Here is a 21,222-nt window from a genome sequence, read left to right as displayed (position 1 = left end):
CTTACACATTGCCATCATCCACAGTGTTGCCCAAAGTCAGCAGCAACAAACACAAGACAACATAATCCCATTTATTTCACTGTGTTCGAGCCTAAACAGACGAGGGAAGAGCAAATAAGAGAAAAGAAGCATTTACATCCTGAAAGCCAACAAACTAAAGTGAGATTTCTCTGCTGTCCTCTGTGTTCACCAACATCCCACAAATTAATAGTGCAGCTGCCTTGTCTAACCGCAGTCGGAATTATATCTGTAGACCGCGCAGATCTAAAGACAGTTGTTAGTAAAATAAAGCAGACAGACATATCGAATAGGTAGAGAACTGTAAGACTTTGAACAGACTCGCACAGAAAGGTTCCAGTCAGGCACTACCCAGTGTTATAATACCAGGGCCAGACCACCCTTTTGCTGTCCTGGTGTTTAAAGTTAGCACCATTAATAAAACACACTGAGACAGTTCCTAAAAACTGCTTTCAAGTGCCTTTTTATGGCTTTCGCTGAGCTGCCTGTCCCAGTTTCTCTAGATCCTATCACTTACCTCCTCCAGCACATTGCCTCTGTTATAATGGGCTATAAAACCCAAGCAGAGGGTTCTCTTTGGCCTTTTCCATATTTGTTCAATTGTGCAATACAGAAACTCCATTTTAAAGTGGAGCTCAGTCTATACCTCTGGTTGTTACTGGGCATCAGCAATTAACTTCCTGTGCTAAAGGTCATTCATTATTCCCTTGTGTCCAGCTGAGGAACACTATCTCAGGCCTTCAGTGCTGGACACCCATTACTGGGCGCTTCGCTCCATCCACAGGTCAAGCAACTCATCTTCTACTGGATGTCTTGATGTTGAGAAAGAGTTTAGATATATTCCTCAGTGTATTTCATCATGTATCATATGCCTGACAAAACAAAAACAAATATCACTGTGCAAAAGTATACAGGTAAACACTACATGGTGTACAACAGCCTCTTTCAGACTTTTCCAGAGCTTAGTGCTGTCCAGCAGGAAAAATCAATGTTCATTTCCATACAACTGTATTTCAGGGTTGATTCAGTGAGTCGATTCCTCATGGTCTACAGCCTTTGCAGTGGTGAAAATGGAAAGTAAAAAAACAAAGAAAGAACCAGACTGAGGGTGAGTCAAGTTCACAACCCTGTTTAACCTATCCGTGTTGTGAACAGGACATCCTAACTTGGAATGCGATGTGGTTTTCAATTATAGTTATAAACTATTACAGAGGCAATACTGTGACAGACCTCTAAATGAGGAGACTAAAGGAGAGTGTAGCACAGAGGCACCCATGTGACGCAGCATCCTGGCAATGCACTCTGGGACAGAATCCCACTCACTTCCCATGTCTTAAGTCATAAAACTGAAAGTGGACTGGTCTCCATGTGTCAGACATTAAAACATGTCTCAATTAAGAGACGGATACAGAATCTCAGCCGTCCAATGGCATGTGAATTTTCGGATGGCAAGCACCCAACATCCAGTACAAGGACAGCCCCTGTTGAGAATATTCCAGTAAAGGTCAGGAGAGGGACGGTCTCCGAGCTGCTGGGGCAGAGGCCGCTCTTTAATTAGACATCATTCGTCAGTGTTTGCTAAGCCAACACCTCTCAGTAGCAGAAAGAACAAATTATCGTCAAAGGAATGTTCCTTACAATGTGTCAGTTGCTTGGCAGGTTACAACTGAAGGCACTGTTACACAACTGCAGATTATGGTAAATCAAAAATAAATATATATAAAAATAAACAAAAACTCCCGTGCTCCCTTTATATTTCAGAATACTTAAGCTCCGTTTGATTTTGTGGTTGTGACCTGCAAAGCAGAACCTGTACCATTTGTACAACCCATTCCTTTTCCCAGCTCTCTCTCTCAGCACATCCTACTACACAATGTTACATAACCAAAAAGTATGATGCTGCTATAGTAACAAAACCCTTTGGCAGACTTGACTTTAGAGCTCCGAGCTATTTTCGTGTCTTCATTTTCATCGCTGCATTGGATTTTCCAGTAATGCCTCATAAAAAAGATTTTTTTTTTAAATGACTTTAACAGTGAGTGGTTAATGCCTAACAAATTTAGACTGAAACCAAGCATTTACATATCAAAATGCATGCAACAGACTTTAATCCTAAATTGCTAAAGCTGCAGGGCCTGTCATGTCATGTGCATTTTATATGGTGAGCTGTTCATTAGTAATGTTTGCCACGGTTACACCAAATATTCTGCTTGGCCGTGCTTTGTATTACCCTAAAGCCATGACACCTACAGAGATTAACATAGATCCATTCTCATTGTCTAGGTGAAGATGCTTCTTTGGTGATTCCTCATAGAATGTAATGTAGCCCCCAAATGGCTTTGGCTGACTTGGAAGGATGTCCTTGAACCAGGGTCTGTTCATGTCAACTGATGTCTTTCCTGGTCAAAGGGGTTAATAAATAAAGTTACCTTTTAGACCGATTGACATCGATTATACGACTTGGTTGAAAGTTCTATTTTCAAAAGTGCCCTCAATTGGTGTATTCATAAACAGAGAGATGACCCCCCTCCCCAAAAACCTGACGGAGGGAGGCAATGACCTTCATTCAGAGGCCCCTTTTATCCCCCTGGGGGCCCCAGCGTTCCAGATGACGAACGTATTGCGTTTCTTTAAAAGGTGAAAGAGACAGGAGAGGTAAAGCAGCCCTTTGATCTGGGAAATAAAACAGCCAAAGCCATCTGCGATTCAAAGCTCAGATGTCCGCCACAATCGAAAGATGTCTTTTTTCTTGTGCCCTGACTGGAAATCAATTAACAGAGCTTTATGTGAGTATTATGTAAGCGTTCAATTGCTCGCGGACTTCAATCTCCTAAAAGCGGCACATAAATTATAGGCTGGTTGCCAAGAAGCTGGGGAAGGCTGGTCATCATCTAGCAGCAGAATAAGAACAAGATGAAGAAGACAAAAAACAGCTTCAGATTTCCATTTCACTAGTCTATAAATACACAACTAATAGGCCCTCACTGCATTCTCATTAAAAACCCTTGAGTGTTGGTGTGACATTTAGTTAGGTAAAGCACAGACAGCATTTAATAAAGGCTGGGTGAAACGTCAACATGGGATAAGCTGAAAGAAAGAAAGAAATATACAGCTTCTTAAAAGAATAAAGATTTATTTTAGATTGAATTATTGCACTTGGATTTCAGTTTGCACTGTCATGGTCATTGTGTAAATAATCCAAGGCCCTGGTGCTTTGGCAAAAGTTTGGAAAAATAATTGGAAAAATAAAAAACAAAAAAAAAGATGAAACCTGGAGCTTCATGCTCTTCCTTCGAAACTCACTATCCTAACTCATAGAGACAATCAGAAGCTGTGAAAGTGCCAGAGAGGGAGGAGTCTAGACCAAAATAAACTCTCATTACCTTCTGCATATGTTTATTGGGGTTGTCTAATCTCCTGAATCTAAATAAACATCATGAACGTAATAAATTATTGCAGCTACATGGTCCTTATGCACAGCTGTGGTGAGGTAACTGACCGCCCATCCTTTTTGAGTTGTTGCCATTTAAAAACCCTGTATAGTTTACAGAGGAACAGAACAGGCCCTCTCACTCTGCATGGCAGCTCCGTCTCCTGGGTGGAAAAAAAGGAAGCAGAGATGGCCGACTAATTGGCGAGGGCATTCATGTATCAAAACAAATGAGATTGTGTCAGTAGGAGAGGGAGGATAAATGATCCCAGGTACTGAAACGTACAAGCCCTGGGAGTGGGAGAGATGGGGGGGAGGGGGGGGTTAGGGCAGTGCATTAGGGAGGGTGTTTGTTGACACGGTTTCGCCTTTGAAAAGTCCCCATCAAAATCCGGCATCAAACGCCAACGATCAAACTGCAGCCTCTCTCTTGGGCTGAGGCAGGGAGGGAGGGCCGAGGCAGGACTCTGTGAAGGCCCTTTGAAAGCAGAGCTGGGCTGGTTTAGGCCTGGCTGCCTTTCATCTCCTTTTGAGAAAGCGCTTCAGTTTCACTCGTTCTCAAACCTCTTTTTGTTCTCCACCGCATCCCCCCAACCCCCAACCCCTACCCCCACTCAGCAGTATCAAGGTGTTGGAACTTGAACAAAATCATGAAAAATAGGGTGTTACCAAAGCAGCCCTTTTACACTGTGTGGGCCGCCTGTTGTTATAATATAAATGGATCAGTGTATAATGTCCAGATCACATGGGTGAGGCCACACTGTGGGATTGACACTATACTCCCACAGGATAAAGCTCCAACTCTCTCAGGCCTGGGAGTCAAACACATTTAAAGGAGTAACTGCAGTCTCATCTCCTTTAGCCTCTTCTTGCATTTCTCCTAAGTGCATCATACCCGGTTAGGCTTTCTTAGTAATGCTCTGTGGTTGATTTGGCTTAGATTTTCACTTCCCTATGGCAACCGACTTCAAAGACACAGAAGGGCTCCCAACAAGGTTCTGGCAGGCTGGCAGTGTTGAGTGGGAGAGGGAGATGTCCATCAGTCCCTTGTGTAGACCTGAGCCTGTCCCCCCCTACCCCCACCGGGATGCCAGCCGGGATGCTAGAGAATGCACTCGTGGTGCAATGGGAGCCGGGACAGTAAGTCAGCGCAGGGCGGTTTCTGACGACTGGGCTCAGAGATGCAGATGTTCCCCGCTGCACCGGCCCGCCGTGTGTCTGAGCCCTGAGAGCCTGTCTGCCCCCTCAGGGCATGATGAGCAAATCTGCAGAGCAGCACTCTCCCTCGCACGCCAGGGCTCAGGAATTTGCTGTACTGACACTGCTTTTATAACCAGCAATTTCCCCACTCCTTTTCGGAAAGGCGGGTCCCAACCTACAGATCACAGAGACACCTGACAGCCAGATCATGCATCATGCTAGAGACCCACTGAGAGCTCTGTCAATCTGCCCCCGCTAACATGCACAGCTCACACGCTGCAGCAAGCCTGAAACACAGCTGCTCAGCCTGAAACGAGCTCTGGATAGGATGGCCATAATACCACTTCACAGCTGGAGCAGCCTTTGTTGTCAACATGCTGCAGAAGGCAAGCCCACAGAAGAGCCCCTCTGGAAGTATACCCTGCTATATTTACTAGATATTATTGCACTTTTACTGTGGTTTCCTATGAGTTCAACATGGCTTCACTGTGCTTTACTATACTGGACGACAGGGATACCACGATACATATTTGTAAGGCATGTTTAATATGGTAGACAATGGTAAATTAATTTGCAAAGTGTAGTAAAGAACAGGGAAGTGTAGTTTAAACTGGGGAAACCACTGCAAAGTTATGGTTAATTTAACAGGGCAATCTTGCATAAGGGAAGCCTTGCTTGGATGGCCAATCTCAGCATGCTGTGTCACAGGAGAGGCGTAGATGTGCTGGAGATCCCAGAAGTGTAAATGTGGGTCTGTAGATACACGTGAGTGTGTGTTTACATGTATGGTTAAAGGAAATCATATTTATATATTTATATACACACAGACACATCAGGTATAAACTATACTTTTGCCTGTCTTACCCCATGGGATTCAAAGTCAAGTGTATTAAAGAGTTTATTTTCAGACTTCCCTCTCAGGCAGGAGTGCATTGGCCTCCATTGTGTGAAACACAGGAAGAAAGTCCCTGGCCCTGCCTGTCCCAGAATAGACCCGCTGACACCTTCCCTGGCACGGAGATTCACAGACAGAGACCGCAAATTTAAATTTAAAAAGTGCCCGCTTTAGGCAGAACAACAATATGATTGTTTGTTGGTTTGTTTTCTTTACAAAAAGTTTGAATAGTAATACAACCAGTTTCGAAGCTGAGGCTCCTGTTTTTGAGAAATATTTGGTTTTGTCTCCACACAAAAACAGAAACAGTGATAAAAAATAAATGAAAAATATCACAGCTCCTCCAGCAGGGGAAGGTTGATTCAATTATATTTAGTGTTTCAAATCAACCAGGACAGTAATTCACCTTTTCAGTAATAGTATAATACAACATGTTCCATTTGGAGGCCAGGCTCAAGTGGTTAAAGTACGCTGCTTTGTACAAGCCCCAGAACGCAAAATGGTTATTTAACACAGCTGTATGTGGTGTAAATATTCTGAAAGTCTGCTGCTTCAGAGTTGACACATTTCATTATCCGCTGTAAAAGTGCAGAGTGAACACATTAACTGCAGGTATTACAGCCCACAGCTCACCTCCGGCCTCCGGGGGGGATCAGAGAGCCAAAAGTGATAGATGATTCTTATCATTAAAGCAGCAGAGGGTAAAATCAATAGCATGGCCTATTGCGCCTTTACTATATGCTGCTATTTCGGTCTCAATGCAGAAATAGCCTCTGAAAGCACTTCTCAGCTGTGGCTGGCAGTGTGGTGTGGAAGAAAGTCAGCATCACACAATACTCTGAATCCCCCTTTGATAAAGCACTGGCTCCTCAAGTAACGCAGGCAATGGCTGAGAAATTAAAAGAACAGAGAAGCAGATGATGTGAACTAAGCTTTTATATTACACTTAAGCCACGAGTATTATTTTCTGAATCTTCCAACTGAATCCCTGTTCCTGCAATTCGTTTTTTAAACAGCTCACAACACTGACAGAAATGCACAGTAAGTGTTCTCTGAGGCATCTGGACACATGGAAGCCGGGCCTATTTAAAGAATCATATACCAGCTACTGTACTTTCTAACGGGAAATTTGACTTGTTCAATCACATCGACACAAATGTGTGTGGGTTTCTTTGTGGAGGCAAAATCCTTTTCATAACCCTCTGTACAAAATATCTATTACTAACACAGCAGAGCTTTGGAAGTACAATGGGTAGTAACCCATAATTCCCCATTGGCATAAATGGATACATTTGTTGGTAATTCCATTGAAAAAATATAATATAATCTATTATACATAGTCCCACAAGATCACGTTTCTTGTGCAGGGTGTGAAATGTTTTCAGTTATACCACTATTGTGTAACCCTCCTTGCTTTGTGACATGGGAGTTATGGTGTTAGTAGATGTACCTTCATACTTCAATGCTGGCAGTTCCTTCTCTGTCCAAAATATTACAGTATGCACTGGTATGCACTAGAGGGAGGGTTGTCATATGAATTTTGGTAATAGAATACCACATACCATATAAATAAACTTTATTTTTTTGATGTTTGATAATTATAGTGATCAAAACGTATAAGAAATCGTCCAGAGTGGCAGAGGGGAGAATGCGGGTGACGGTGCCCGGCCTCCGGTGCAGTTTTCTGGTCTCGGCCTGCTCATCACAGCGCACTCCCTCACTGCTTCCGACAACCCTGGCACGGGAATCATAACAGCCGCCGCACAGGGCGCAAATCGCCTAGCCACCACCCCCTCACAGTCCCCGGCAATGATAACAGCCCTGTCACAGCGCATCAGTCAAGAAGCTAATGAACGACAGGAGCTGTATTGTTCACTGCCCCTTCAAGGTTAAGGGGGGGAAAACAAAATAATTCTGTGAATACTGATATACATGTGCTTTTTTTGTTTTTTATTTTTAATAAATTTGCAAAGATTTCAAACAAACTTCTTTCACGTTGTCATTATGGGGTATTGTTTGTAGAATTTTGAATTTTGAGGAAAATAATGAATTTAATCCATTTTGGAATAAGGCTGTAACATAACAAAATGTGGAAAAAGTGAAGCCCTGTGAATACTTTCCAGATGTACTATAGTTAAGCATTCAGGGGATGTCTTATAAAAAATTACACCTACAGATATCACTTAAAAGAAGGCAAGAGTCAATGTGTTATTTGACAAGCAAGATGCATCACATTTCCTTATTTTAATGCACACACTGATTTCAGTAATAGTCTAATTACTGATCCATGGTCTTTAAATCTAGTTTCTCCATATATGTATGGTTATTATTATTACATTTTAAATCAATAAATATGAGCGATTATTAAGTGACTGACAGTAAAGTTTAAATTCACTGTAATTTTCTAACCGTAACAAATGCATTCCCATGCTTCAATGCACCAGGCACGGAATGTGCAAGTGCAAATCAGTTCAGTATAGTGTTTCTATTAAGGCATCGCCTCCATCAGGTGATATCTATCAGTTTTAAAATGTTTAAAAGGGTTGATGTGACAATCTCCTGAGCTTGTTGCCCTGGCTGAGCTTGAAAGTTATTGCAGTATTCAGGCAAGTGGTCCTCTTATGGCACTACCAGAAAGCAAAGCAAGCAATCATTCTGCATGTACACAGCAGTTACTCAGACACTGCCTGAAGTGTAATTAAAGATGAGGAAATACTGCAGCTGATTAAGCACATTTTAATAACAAAAGGCACCGCAATGACAGGAACCAAAACAAGTGAAATTCCAGCTTGTCTAAACTGGGAACAAAAATAAATCATTATGTTGTAAAAGCTTAGCAAAGGGGGGTGCAGTTAGGACTGTGAGATATGACAGGACCTTGTGGAGGAGAATGGGGGAGGGAGGTTTTTAGTTGGACGATAAAGGGAGGCACCCAGTCTCTGGTCTGACGTAGTGCTGTAAGCCATTTGGGGTCAACACTTCAGAAAGCTCAAAGTATCTTGTTCCTGAGCACCAGCAGACAGTTGTGAAAGCCTTACGTTTGTTCAAATTTCTGAATAAGGGAAGAGCGACTCAAGCTCTCTGCGCTGCGTTATTTCTGAGTGTGTGTGCAAGAACACTTTGGTGTAAACCACAGGGAGGTCTTTTTAACCAGGTATCGACTGAGTTCCTTATCTTGCTGAAGCTAAGTAGCAGAAATTGAAGGCTTCTGTTGCTCCCCGTCCGTCTCTCTCCCAGAGGTATTTCAGAGGCCAGGTCACTGTATACTTACCCTCCTTAAATAGACTATAATGCCAAGAGCACTTTGAAACTCAAGAGTTGTCTTCAGACTACCTTGTTTTCCAGATTGTGCCATTTCCGATGGACTCCAATGGAACACCAATCCTACGAACAACCTTATGTTACAATGCATTAAAATCATAAGATTTAACTACAGATCAACAGCAAAGCACTAATGCATCACCTGATCTACAGTGCTCTGTGATAGTAGCTAAAGGCTCTATACAGACTGTATATATTGAACACTAATGTAAAGTGTTGACAAGTTCTGATAGTCTGTTGATTTCAATATGAAGTTAAACCCATGCACACATTTTCAACTGCATAGCAGACACTTCAGCAAATGCCATCCCAAATGTCATGCCAACACCACCATTTTGCAGAAATCCCTTGGTTGTCACTATATACAGGTCTTAGGAAGTCACAAAAGCCTAGGTTTGGTCATCTCCCTTTGTCTTTCTGAAGTAGTTGGAGGATGAATTACAAAAGGATTCAAATTAGATGGTACCCAGAAGCCTTTGACATATCAAGGTCTGTTTATCTCAGTTGAGGTACAGTTTATTTTGACTAGGCTTGGTGGCCTCCTCACATCCTCTCTCATGCGTTTACTGAGATGCAAACAAACAGCACTGCTAAATATAGTTTGGTACAGCCGAGTCATCTGTGCAACAGCACAACTGTGACACACAGGAATATATGAATACATTAAAAATATATATAGATCTCACTGAAGAACTAATGTGCATTGGGTTGATTTCCCAGAAGCTGCCTTACACATGTTTGAGAGCAATGCAGTTTGTAATACAGCCACTTTACCTTTTACTAAACTTGCAATATATATGACCAGGAATGCTATGAAAGTGAAGAAACATGATCACGTTCAACTCTAAATAACTTCAATTTAGCTATAGAGTTAAACACAGTTGACTACAAAATGGTTCAGTGACACGTCAATAAAAGTCCATGGAAAATAGTGATGGTAATCCTTCAGTCAATTAAGAATGGATGGCAGTGATACTTAAAATGATACCTGATAACAGTTTCAGATTTACTAGGTCTATGTAAATAATCCTGTCTGTGGGAAAGGGGCAAGGTTGCACTTGCACTTTCCTTCAGTGCTTGCACCAGATCTTACACGTACCATGCACTCTTTAAAATGGGACAAAGTGGCATTGTGGAATTATTATTATTATTATTATTATTATTATTATTATTATTATTATTATTATTTATTTCTTAGCAGATGCCCTTATCCAGGGCAACTTACAAAATATAAGCACAATACAAAGTGCAAAATACAGTGCAGTACAAGGCATAACATATTACAAATTCCAATTCACAAGTTAAACTGATGCTATCAGCTTCTTGGTTTGCTGCTCTGATGACGACCCCTCTCCACACTGTCAGTTCTTCTTAGGTCACTCCAGCCAGTCGTGTTGTTTGGACAGAAGTAGGGCTTTAAAGAATGTACCGGGTTCAAACTGCAGCCAGCCTCCATGAAAAAATTAGAAAACAGGAGCTAGATTGGGGGATTCCCAAATGTCAGCAAAGAGAAGTAAAATCCGGCATTGCAAGCCAGGTGACATTGAGACTATTTACTTACTTACACGTTTGCTAGGACGTGACTTGCTAATTTAATTTGTATTTGAATAAAATAGATACACATTTGATATGGCATAAATTCCATGACGCACTATGACTCTTTCCTGGTCTGTTCTGATTATTGTGCCTTTGACAGGCTGAATGACTGAGTGATATATAGATATAGATATGGTCCCTAATTTAAAGCAGACATGTTTACAGCTCCACTTCACTTAAACTCTGTATTTAAAATTACGTCTTTCAACAGTGTGCCCTCATTAGAAGAGCAGGAGTCAGCGACTGATTTTCTGTCCTATTTCCCATTAGTCTTTTTATCCAAGGTCTTTCTCTTGACGTTTGTTCTGAAGACAGTAACAAATCACCTTCAACAGCAATGCAACTTCCTACATCCAGAAACCTAAATACAGACTGAAAACTTATGCTTCCCTTCTGGTCTGTGACGAAGCCAAATCGGTGTTTATATTAGGCTTTTTTGGATCTGTTCTACTCCCAGTCCAAGGTCTTTCTATGTAAAACTTTGGAGGAGGACAGAAGAATCACAAAGGGTTATAACAGGAGATGCGTTTGCCACTTAAAACCAGTTTAAAACCAAAGCAACTTAAAATCAGTTCCTTACATCAGAAGGCTGTGGAAAAACAACTATTTTGACAAAACCATAACCTGAGTAACTTGAGGCTTGCTTAGAAAGGAAGCTTTGGGAAGGGAATGTGGTCCAATGCTCTTTAACATTTAACAGTGACTGCAGCCAATCAGGGACTTCCACAGTTGTACAATCACCGCAGTTAGATGCAGTCGAAACACCAGAAATCAGAGAAAACCCTTTCATTTTCCCTGCTTGACAGCAGACAGTTGAGTTCTTCCAATTATGTATTCTGTTAAATACTTCTCTAAAAGGATAAACTACAGACCTAAAACAAAACTGCCAGATTTGCACCATACAATACCACAAAGCCAAGCAACAGGACAAAGAGAAAGTGTCAATAAACACTAGAGGTTTCATTTGCTTTTCCTAGCTAAGGCACCGTAGGCTGACCAGTGCTGATGCTCACTTGTTCAGTTACTTTACTGTAGCATATAAAAATGGCTTTCGGTGATCTAAAGCACCAATAACCCCAGAATAGCTTAAAGACAGCTGTATTTATTATGAGTGCTTTATGTGGCTTTGGATATGTAGGTCAATGTTAGCAGGAAACTAACTGCAGTGATGTTAGTGAAACACATCTGTTAAATGACAAACTTTGGACTGAGACAGAAGAAGCATGTTTTCACAACACCACCTTGGACATGACAGACATAAGCAGCTATAAATCAGCGTGACTCACTGTAATACACTAGAAATTACTTTCAAAGTAATTCAATACAAAGCAACTCCATGCAAACAGGGCCTCATAGTCAATCGGTTACATTACATTACAGTGTTCTAAAATGAGCATTTGCTTCTTCAATAGACGGCAATGCAATTACTAAAGGAGGCGAGATCTGTGAAGCTGGTCTTCAGTCCTTCCGGCAGGACAGAAACCAGACACCTGAGCAGCTGGCGAGTGTCTGGATAAACCCATCCTTCCCATCTGCTCTCCAGCCCAATTCTCCTCTCCTCACTCCCATCAGTGCTTGGGCCCTCTATGCATTCCAGCTGCGGGCTCTGCAGTCTCTCAAATGTGGACCAAGCCAAACCAAACCAAACTTAATAGTAACACATATCTGTGTTTGTTTTTCTTTTAGTCTCAGGGTAACCATGTTGCCGTCTGACCGACATCCATTGAAAAAAACAACATCTGTTGCAAAGTACAGCTCTTAAAAATGTACAACCAAATATGTTTTTTAGCACTCATATTCCCCTGTGAACTGTGGCAAAAGATGCAATTGTACCAGGGTCTGTGGGACATATGATCACAGTGAAAACTTCAAACATTGTGAGTTGTCATCAACTACAAAACTGAGAAAGTGCTTTAGTTATCAAGCCATACATGCCTGATTCAATTTCCCATTACCTTGCATTAATAAACAGGGTCACGTTTTTTTAATTCAGCTGGCCTCTGCTTAAACTGTTGGTCTGTAGAGGGAAGGAGTGCTATTGGTCCAAGCGCCCCCAGGTGAAACCCCGACACAGTTGTTTAGGCTGGCTGGGCAGGCCTCATTAAAGTTGTGCAGATGGAGGCTTGCTGGAGGCGTGCAGTAATGTAGAAATATGGCAGCTGGGTCAGACGGCGACCCTGATGCAGCTGCTGGCCTCTGTCTAGCATCTGCAGCGGGTGGCCACTGAGCCACAAACAGGCGATTCCTCCGAGAGAGTCCTGCCACCATCAGCAACTTTATTATTTATGTTTTTAACAGTCATGAGTCACAGAGTCTGGTTTTAACCTTCTGTTGCCCCCCCCCCCCCGCCGAATTTGTTAATCTTAATCCACACGTGATCAAGGGGGATTGAAGACCGATATGTATCCTCCAGTTGGCATGGCCAACTCTGATCCTGTGCAGACTCTTCAAGCAAGATTTAGGCTCTCTCAGTCCAGTCTCACTGGGACTCAAAGGTGTATATCTAAACCTAAGTCTCTTGAAGGGGGGTTCAAAGTGAAGCTGCAAATACGTATTCACTGACTTCCACACAGAAAAGGGAAGAAAAGATCACAGAGATTAGCCTATTTTGTGCCTCAAATCTAATTTGCCTTACACCTACTAAGATGATGTCATCTTCATCGCCATGACATCAGCGATGCCATGACTGCGTGGTCTGTGCTGTTCCTTTCGTCAGAGTAAGAGCAAAGTTTTCTGCAGAGTCACCAGAACCAACCACTGTCGCCATAGTCGATGGAGTGTGATTGGAGGAGGGCTGACACTGACTAATGAATGCCTTGTTCTGACACATTAAGGTTATTCAGTATATTCTCCTGTGATGCTGGGGGACACGTTGCAGTGGAATAGAGAGTGTGCACGTGCCTGCAATGACTTCCACATAGAAGAGCAGCTGTCAGCCACATGCCGCCTCACGGCACACGCAAGCCCACAGCCAGGGAGGGAATCTACCCTCACAGAGGGGAAGTCAGGTCAGATACCTCTTGACACACTGAGAAGCTGATAAGCAAATTTTAATGCAAAAAAAAAATGCCAGCGATGGTGTTATTAACCGAAAACTCCCACAAGTACAAAAACCTACAGAATTGATAGAAAAGGTGAGAATGACATGGAATTATAGTGGGTCATAAAAGTGCTGTGCTCTTATTGGATTTTACTTATTTTCTTTCTGACAATACCACTCCCTTGACCTCACAAGAATGACAGCCTGTGCCAGGAAATTGCAAACGGTCAGAATAAGGTCCTTCTTTGTGTGAGCAAGGAGCAATTTCAGCTGTCTGCAGCCTGTATATTTTAGTAAAGGACTTATTTTTCTTTTCTGAAAGGTGGTCGACAGACACCACTGGAAAAATCTAGCTCCCTTGTCTAGACCCAAAGATGGGCGGCTGCCACCTTCCAAGGCTGAACAAACCGCACTCTGGAGCTAATGGGCTAATTTAATCTCTGCATCCTTATTACTTTATTTATTTTGAATCAATTTTCAATCCTCATAACACCTAACCCTGCTGATGTGTGTGGTATGTTAGTTTAGTAGTGTAGACTGAGGTAGAAACACTGCTTTCCCAGACTTCTCTCACCACTAACCCGTCTCATGTATTTCCAACCAGGCCAGTTTGCTCCTTCCTTTCAGCAGCACTTAGACAGTTCTACAATGAGTGCAAATGAAAAATAAAAACAGAGAAAGAGCAGCACAATAAACTTGCTGGGAAAAACTCCAGAGGAAACTGCCTTGATCCCCCCTACCCCTCACCTCCCTCCCAGAGTGATTGATACAGGGAATTTGCTTAGCAAAAAGAAAAAACTAGAGGAAGAAGCTGAATGTTTTTATTAGAGGCCATTTTATATATGTATTTATTTATTTTAATGAAGGTGCTCCATCAAAATCAATGCCATTCTTCCCCTGGGCTTGGCAATACGCTTCAAAACAAAAGCAGTTTGGTCTGCCAACAGAGCATGTCCTCTGCCCCTCAGCCTCCCTTCCACACTGCCACTCTCCTTGCACCTCATCAGTCTTTGAAATGGAAAGTGACTATAGTAGAGACCTCAGGGGCCTTTTCTGTAGCTTAGGGTTGTGGGTTACGAGGGGAATGCAAATTTCAGTGCAGCAACAGTTTTCAGTGAAAAAAAAAAAGCATAGTAGTGGTTTTAAGGGTTTCAGAGTGTTGCAGGGTTTCAACGGTCTTCATCAACTTTAGCTCCAGACACGAGTCAGCTTCTACAGGGGGGCTCTTGGGCCCCTGGGGTTGATGGGCTGAAGAAGGGATGTTGCAGGTGCAAGGCTGGGCTGCGTGTGTTTGCAGTGCAGGGCATGAATCAGTGAGGTGCAATCTCACGCTGAACTAGTCAGACAGCTGGGGGAGACATAAAGAGTGTGGTGTCAATCCCCTCACTCCCTCAGTCATGAGACTTGCTGAGGAAGGAAACCAGTGATGCCAGCATGACCCTCCTCTTGAACTGAGCCCAAAAACTACTGGTTTCAGCAGCTCCACATGGACTGATTACAATAGCGGCTATTGTGGAGAGGACCACCCTTCTCTCCTGAGCCCTACCCTTATGGAAGGTTACCTAGGGATTGTTGCACTTTTAACATGGTATTACTAGTTTTATAGTGCTTTCCTATGGGTTCAAGCTACACTGGACCGGGAAATTCAATGAGACACTATTCTAAAGGTTTCTAAAGGTTTCTATGTTCATTATAGTATACCACATACTATACCTCATAGTCCAGTGATGAACCCAAGTGCAAAAATGATATGGTAAATGTACCAAGATAAACATTCAACTCTCTCTCGGTGCAGTTAAATTTGGACATACTTTTTAATGGCAAAAAAGCACATTAAAAGAAGAAAGATATCTAGCCCCCTTAAGTAGCTTGTAAGAACAAGACAATCACTGTGCCCAATCTAATCATGGCCTACAGCACTGTGCCTGTTTAGGGTAATTATTTAAATGACTGGTTGCTAGGTATGTCAGTAACCTAACCTCTGTGTAATAAACTCAAAAGCAGTCCATTAAATGTCCTTAAAGCTGGGCTTACTGCCCCCACAGCAGACAAATTTACCCTTTTACTAACTGTAGCAACAATAGTATTTTATGATAAGCCCAAACCTGGTAATCTAAAATGAACAGAAATGCTGAATACTGATCAAATATAAATCAGTGGTGTAGGTGGTACACCATGCAGAAACACTGCATGAACACACAGTTAGCTTTAGTATTCCCAAGGTCAAAGGATGTTAAAATATAGTTTTTGTTTTGTTTTGTTTTAAGTAACAAAATGGGTTGTTTTTTCCATACTGTTGTACACACTGGAATTGGTTTTCAAGTGGGAGGTGTCTCTGATAACAATGCTGGGACATAACTGGTGGTATTGTTAGTAGTCCCATTGACAGGGGCTAACCCAGGGCCATCCAGTGATCACAAAAGAAGGCAAGCCCTACCTATTTTTGACTCCTGCTTTGCTTATTTGCAGACATAAGCCCTCAACACTCCAGTACTTGTCTCCGGAGCTTCTCTGTAAAGAAGTGCCGTGGGCTGTCCAAACAGGGGCCCCAAGTAATCTGTAATCCCCTCACACGGGGATTTATGCCGTCTGTTAAGTAAAATTTGAAAGGTATTATTTAATTATTAATAATAACTGTTTATTACTAACATCTCTGTACATACACTTTTGCCTTCTTTGCAAACACATAATTAACACACTTGAAACATACTCCACTGACGTAAGATTACATCAGTGCTGTGGGCTTATTTTAAAAGCACTGAACCTCTAACATAAATTATTTCCCATCTCATGCTTCAGTGAAAAATGAGACAGAAAATCTGCAGCACCTCCTTCAATATTTACACATCCAGTATAAGACTTTCTATTGGAAAAAACAACACACCAGATTGTATCAGTGGCCCTATCCCCAGCCTGCTTACTCGGTCAATTTCCGCTTAATCACAGACAGGGTTACCTGCTGAGGATCAGCTCGGAAAAGCATGAGGAAAGAGAAAAACGTGTCAGACAGAAACTAGCTAGAGTTATCCTAGTTCATGAAAAACAGCTTATTGTGATAAAGTGGCAGAACGGAGGACTAATGGAGTAATATTTACAATGAAAGCTGTGCTGGAAGCTTGCCATAGCTTCACTGTGACACCACACACACTGCCTGGCCCTGTCTTCTGTTTGAATGGGCCACCAATAATATACAGATTCCGTCACATAAAATAAGCAGTCTTGACACAGAGAAAATACACATGCAAGTTTCATTGGCAGCTGTGCCTGATGTGGGAAGGGGGTGACCCACACTTTACACAGCACAGAGAGAAATCGCTGCTGGCTACCCTGTATCAAACATCCATGCGGTCTGAGCGGCTATACAGTGCCGAACTCGCAAGTTAAGTAACACTTGGGTGTCATCTACCAAGACTCTTTTTTTAGAGCATGTTTACCAGAACAGAACTCATAAATAAAAACAAATAAAGGAACTACTTCTTAGAAAGACATTTTTAGAAGCAGCGAGTCACAGTTACAGTACAACATGACAGTAACTGAACATCAACATTCACCAGTGAGGTAATAGACTGAACTCCTCTTTGTTTCCTGTTAAGTCCAGAACAGTGACCCTTCACCATCTCTACTGGAGGCCCTCTGACCTTGAGGTTTGGTGGTGTGTGAGACAGAGGGAGTTCAGGAGCAGGGTTTGATTGTGATGTTTTGCTATAAGCACCAGACACTAGGTAGCACTGCCAGTTCTGTCTGCTAATCTCACAAAATAATAATAATTCAACAAAAACAAAAAAACGACCAAGCAGTCTGAATTTCAGAAGTTATCCTGAATATTTTCATACATTCTGATCGAAATAGATATAGTAATGGCTTTTCTCTTTGGCGGCTAAGAACTTCGTGGCAGTGGAATGTGGACTGATGAGAGGCTAGGCCTTCAAAAGCAGCCAAACCAGCACTCAGAGAAGCACGTTCCAGATCTGCGCGGTCATTGAATGTGTTACCCGTGCTGGTGCTGGGTCGCAGACTTTGCGCAAATCCACAGCTATCCCATCGCATTGTAGGCCCAGCTGTGTGAGCACTCTTGGAAAAAATATAACCCCTGGCAGTAAACTGGAGTTCAGTTTCGATGAGTACAGGTTACCTATTTCCTTTGTACCGTAGGTATGGAGAAGAGGTAGGTGATTGGCTCATCCCTCCTCTTTTTATATGCCCATATGGTGCCCACATTGGAGGGGAGACAGTTCAGTGTTCCTTAGAGAGAAAAACCTTCCTGTGGACTTTCTCTTCTGATTCACCCACTGTGCTCAGCCCAATTTATGAGTGCTGTGCTCAGTCTGAAAGTTGCGTTTGTTTTTGATATTCATTTTTGAGAAAACCGGATTAACCTAAACTTATGAAACTATATAGCGGTTGGTAGTGTAGCTGGCAGTATGCATATTCTTGGCAAGCGTTTACCACACAGCTCGTTAGGGAATGGAATGGATCTGGGATATTCAAAAACATGGCTATGACATTACGATGCAGTATACCAGAGCCAAATCATAACATCGCCACATGGCACCAAAATGGTGGGTGAGTTTTTAAGGGATGGAGGCAGCAACAGCTTAACTGCCTGATCAATCCCACAGAGAGAAGTGTTCAGTACATAAAGCTTGCGCACGTGCACATCTCCTGTTCAGTCATCAAGCCAGGGTTTTTATCCAGCACATACTCTGTGCACAACAACCAGCAATACACATGTATACACCGCATGCAAATGGCAAAACAATATAATACATATATATATATATATATATATATATATATATATATATATAAAAACACAATTCCCTTAATACCTAGCAATTACATCTGCCATTTCACGAACCGCCCAGGCAGCACTAAGCACAAATATTTCACTAAATTACCTGACCTTTCAGTAAATTGGATATTGTGTCTGTTCCTGACAGGCTGCATGAGAACAACCTTCTCCAGTGAGAGCTTTGCCACGCTTCATTATAAAGGATCATTTTGAAACGGACCAGTTTGCTTTCCTTTTTTACTGATGTTTGCTGTACTTATCTGTGCGTATTACCAGCATAATGCATGTGGATGTGGCGTTTGGCCGCTGCAGAAGGTTCTTTCTGAATATTTCCATTTTCATTTGTTTTGTTAAAACTTAGTAAAAACCATCAAGTCTGGAAACTGTAATGCAGACCCAAGATTGTAAACTAGATTTCACCTGGCCTACCAGATCTTACAATGAGATTGGGATAACTGAAACTGTATTCCTATCCCATGAGCTAGCAATTCATCCCATTTCTCAATTAAAGAGCTATGATTCTTACAGCCAGGGCTATTGGCACAACTGGCACAAGCTGTGTCACACACGGGCTCTGCACAGTGTGCTCCTACAGAACGCTCATCTCTCTACCAAAATATTTTTTCACTTTCAATTCACATAAATACCAGGCATTTCCCAAAACACATTTCACAGGAACACCTATCTATGTCACATCACTGAGGAAGATATGTCTTTGTATTTGAAACTCCCCATCCAATTCTGTTTTGAGTCATCTCTTTTATCTTCTTCTCATTTTTACTGATAAATGGTTGTAGGCTCAGAAATGTTAGTCATTTCTTGAATCAGTCTGGTAAATAATTCTGCAGTTTTATCCCATTCATCTGGGCAGATGTGGGCCCATATCTGGCAAAGGTTAAGAATCTTGAGGCATCTAACTTTTCCGTTTTCTGTGCATCTGCTTCCGAACACTGAATTTAGTGTGATTTATCTCTTCTTTTTCTAATTGTCAGTCTGGATGTTGTGTCCGCTCAGCCCTCTGACTGTTACTCACTTGGCAGAAGTAAAACCAAATGAATAAATACATCGATTAGAAAATGGAATTTAATTGCAGGTTGGTAGACACTGGTCTTATTGTCAGTAAGTGCACCGTATCAAAGGAGAGAGAGATGGAGAGAGTGAAAGGGAACAGCTGGCAAAAGTGGGACTGCTTGGAGTTGAACGAGGGGAGTGAGTCAGATTAGGGATGGCAGAAATGTCTGACAGCTGAGCAACACATCCAGGTGCTGAGATCACATTTTGTTTTGTTTTATTATTGTTATTACTACTATTGAAGTGTGAAGATCTGTCTGGACTGTATTTTTCCTCAAACAACTTGAAAAACAATGCTTATGTCTGAGTCTGTTCTTCTATATATAGATGAATGAACAGTAGTAGCCTTGCTGGTGTGATAGGTGTGACCACAACAACATATCGTGTACTGGTTTATATTGTTTTGCACATGACCCTGCATTTATAATCAAACAAAATACCATGGTAACTGTCATTAACAAAAAGTGCTACAGTTGCAATTTCGATCAGCAGTGAACCTAAGACCTACTCCAAATGGTCCAAACGGAAAAGCCATTTGCCTTCCCAAACTGAGGCCGATCCAGTGTTTAGTTAAGCCAGCAGTCAGTGCCGAGGGCGGAGGTTGTACTCACACTGATGTCCAGGCTGCACAGACTGAGCGAGTCCTCATCCCTCTTCCGCTGCTTCCTCTTCTTCTGCAAAGACAAGGAGAGAACAGTTATCAGGGCGGGAGACGCACAGCCAGGAGACACCATGGCCGCTCCGCTGCCAGTTAGAACAAGCACATTCTCCACTGGTTAATCCTATACAGTCTTCATTTATTTATTTAATAGCAGAGTTTATTGAGTATTAATATTTTTAATTATGATACAAACACACACACCCTGATTTACTCTGAGGCTGAGATCTAACACAAAGGAAAAGAAGGTAAAGAATTGAAAAGTACGTGAAGTCAGTTCTGTAAAACTGAAGCAAACAGTGGACATGCACATACATTAGTGAACACACAAAGACAACCGGCAACAGGAAAGGAGGACTTGGTTTTATAGAGGATGTAAATATAAATATAAAAATAAGCTAGGAACTTCGGGACCAAATAAGAAAGCAAAGATTTCTTAACTGCCGGAAGTTCAAAAGAAAAACTAACGATTCCATACCACCTTTGATACTTGTGGCATACAAAGGTTATTAAAGCTCGCTCTCCTAGAGTAATTAATGAAAATAAAAGCCTTCATTGATCAGGTGTGATAAAATCCCTCATTGTATATTCAGGGTGCATTCACTCGTTAAAAGGTTGGTTTAGTACTAGCTTGTGTATGACAGGAGTAACTTGCCCAGTAATTTGATTGATGTCTGGACACAAATATGGTAGAGATATTTCTGACCTGCCAACTGGGTTTAAAAAGGGGGAAAGGCAAAAAGTAAACCAATTGATTAAAATGAATGGTAGACTGCCTAATAGAAAGCAGGTGAAGTCAGACTAATAACATTGATCTTTCTTTCATCAACTAAAACCAACAAGTCACATTAACGCTGCACGGAAGTCCACTTTGTCTTGATTGCTCCCAGACTGATACTATTAGGCTATTTATAGAGAAAAAATCTGTTAAAAGTGCTCGCTGTTCTTTGTGTTGGTCTATTTAATCTTATTGGGCAATCTATGGAATATTTCCTAAATTTTAGGTCTTATTGATGTGTGTGTGTGTGTGTGTGTGTGTGTGTGTGTGTGTGTGTGTGAGAGAGAGAGTGAGAGTGAGAGTGAGAGAGAAACGGAAATGAATGATTCCATTATTAGGCCCTGAAAGGCAATTTAGAAGTATGGATTCTCAGACTCTCTTTCACTCATTTAATCCGGCACTGCAATTCATGGCATTTAAACA

General features: G+C 41.9%; 1 protein-coding gene across 2 annotated transcripts in view; it reads right to left on the bottom strand.

The window, feature by feature from the left end:
* arhgef3 (Rho guanine nucleotide exchange factor (GEF) 3) overlaps positions 1-21,222 on the bottom strand; it is a 95,514-nt gene that overhangs the window by 35,020 nt on the left and 39,272 nt on the right. For both annotated transcript variants that reach the window (XM_066698257.1, XM_066698259.1), the window contains one exon: positions 19,975-20,037. In XM_066698257.1, the coding sequence (XP_066554354.1) occupies positions 19,975-20,037 (63 nt within the window). The remainder of the gene's footprint in view (positions 1-19,974; positions 20,038-21,222) is intronic.

This window comes from Amia ocellicauda, chromosome 3 (genome assembly GCF_036373705.1).
Source record: "Amia ocellicauda isolate fAmiCal2 chromosome 3, fAmiCal2.hap1, whole genome shotgun sequence".
Taxonomy (NCBI): Eukaryota; Metazoa; Chordata; class Actinopteri; order Amiiformes; family Amiidae; genus Amia; species Amia ocellicauda.
This window is presented reverse-complemented; position numbering and strand designations above follow the sequence as displayed.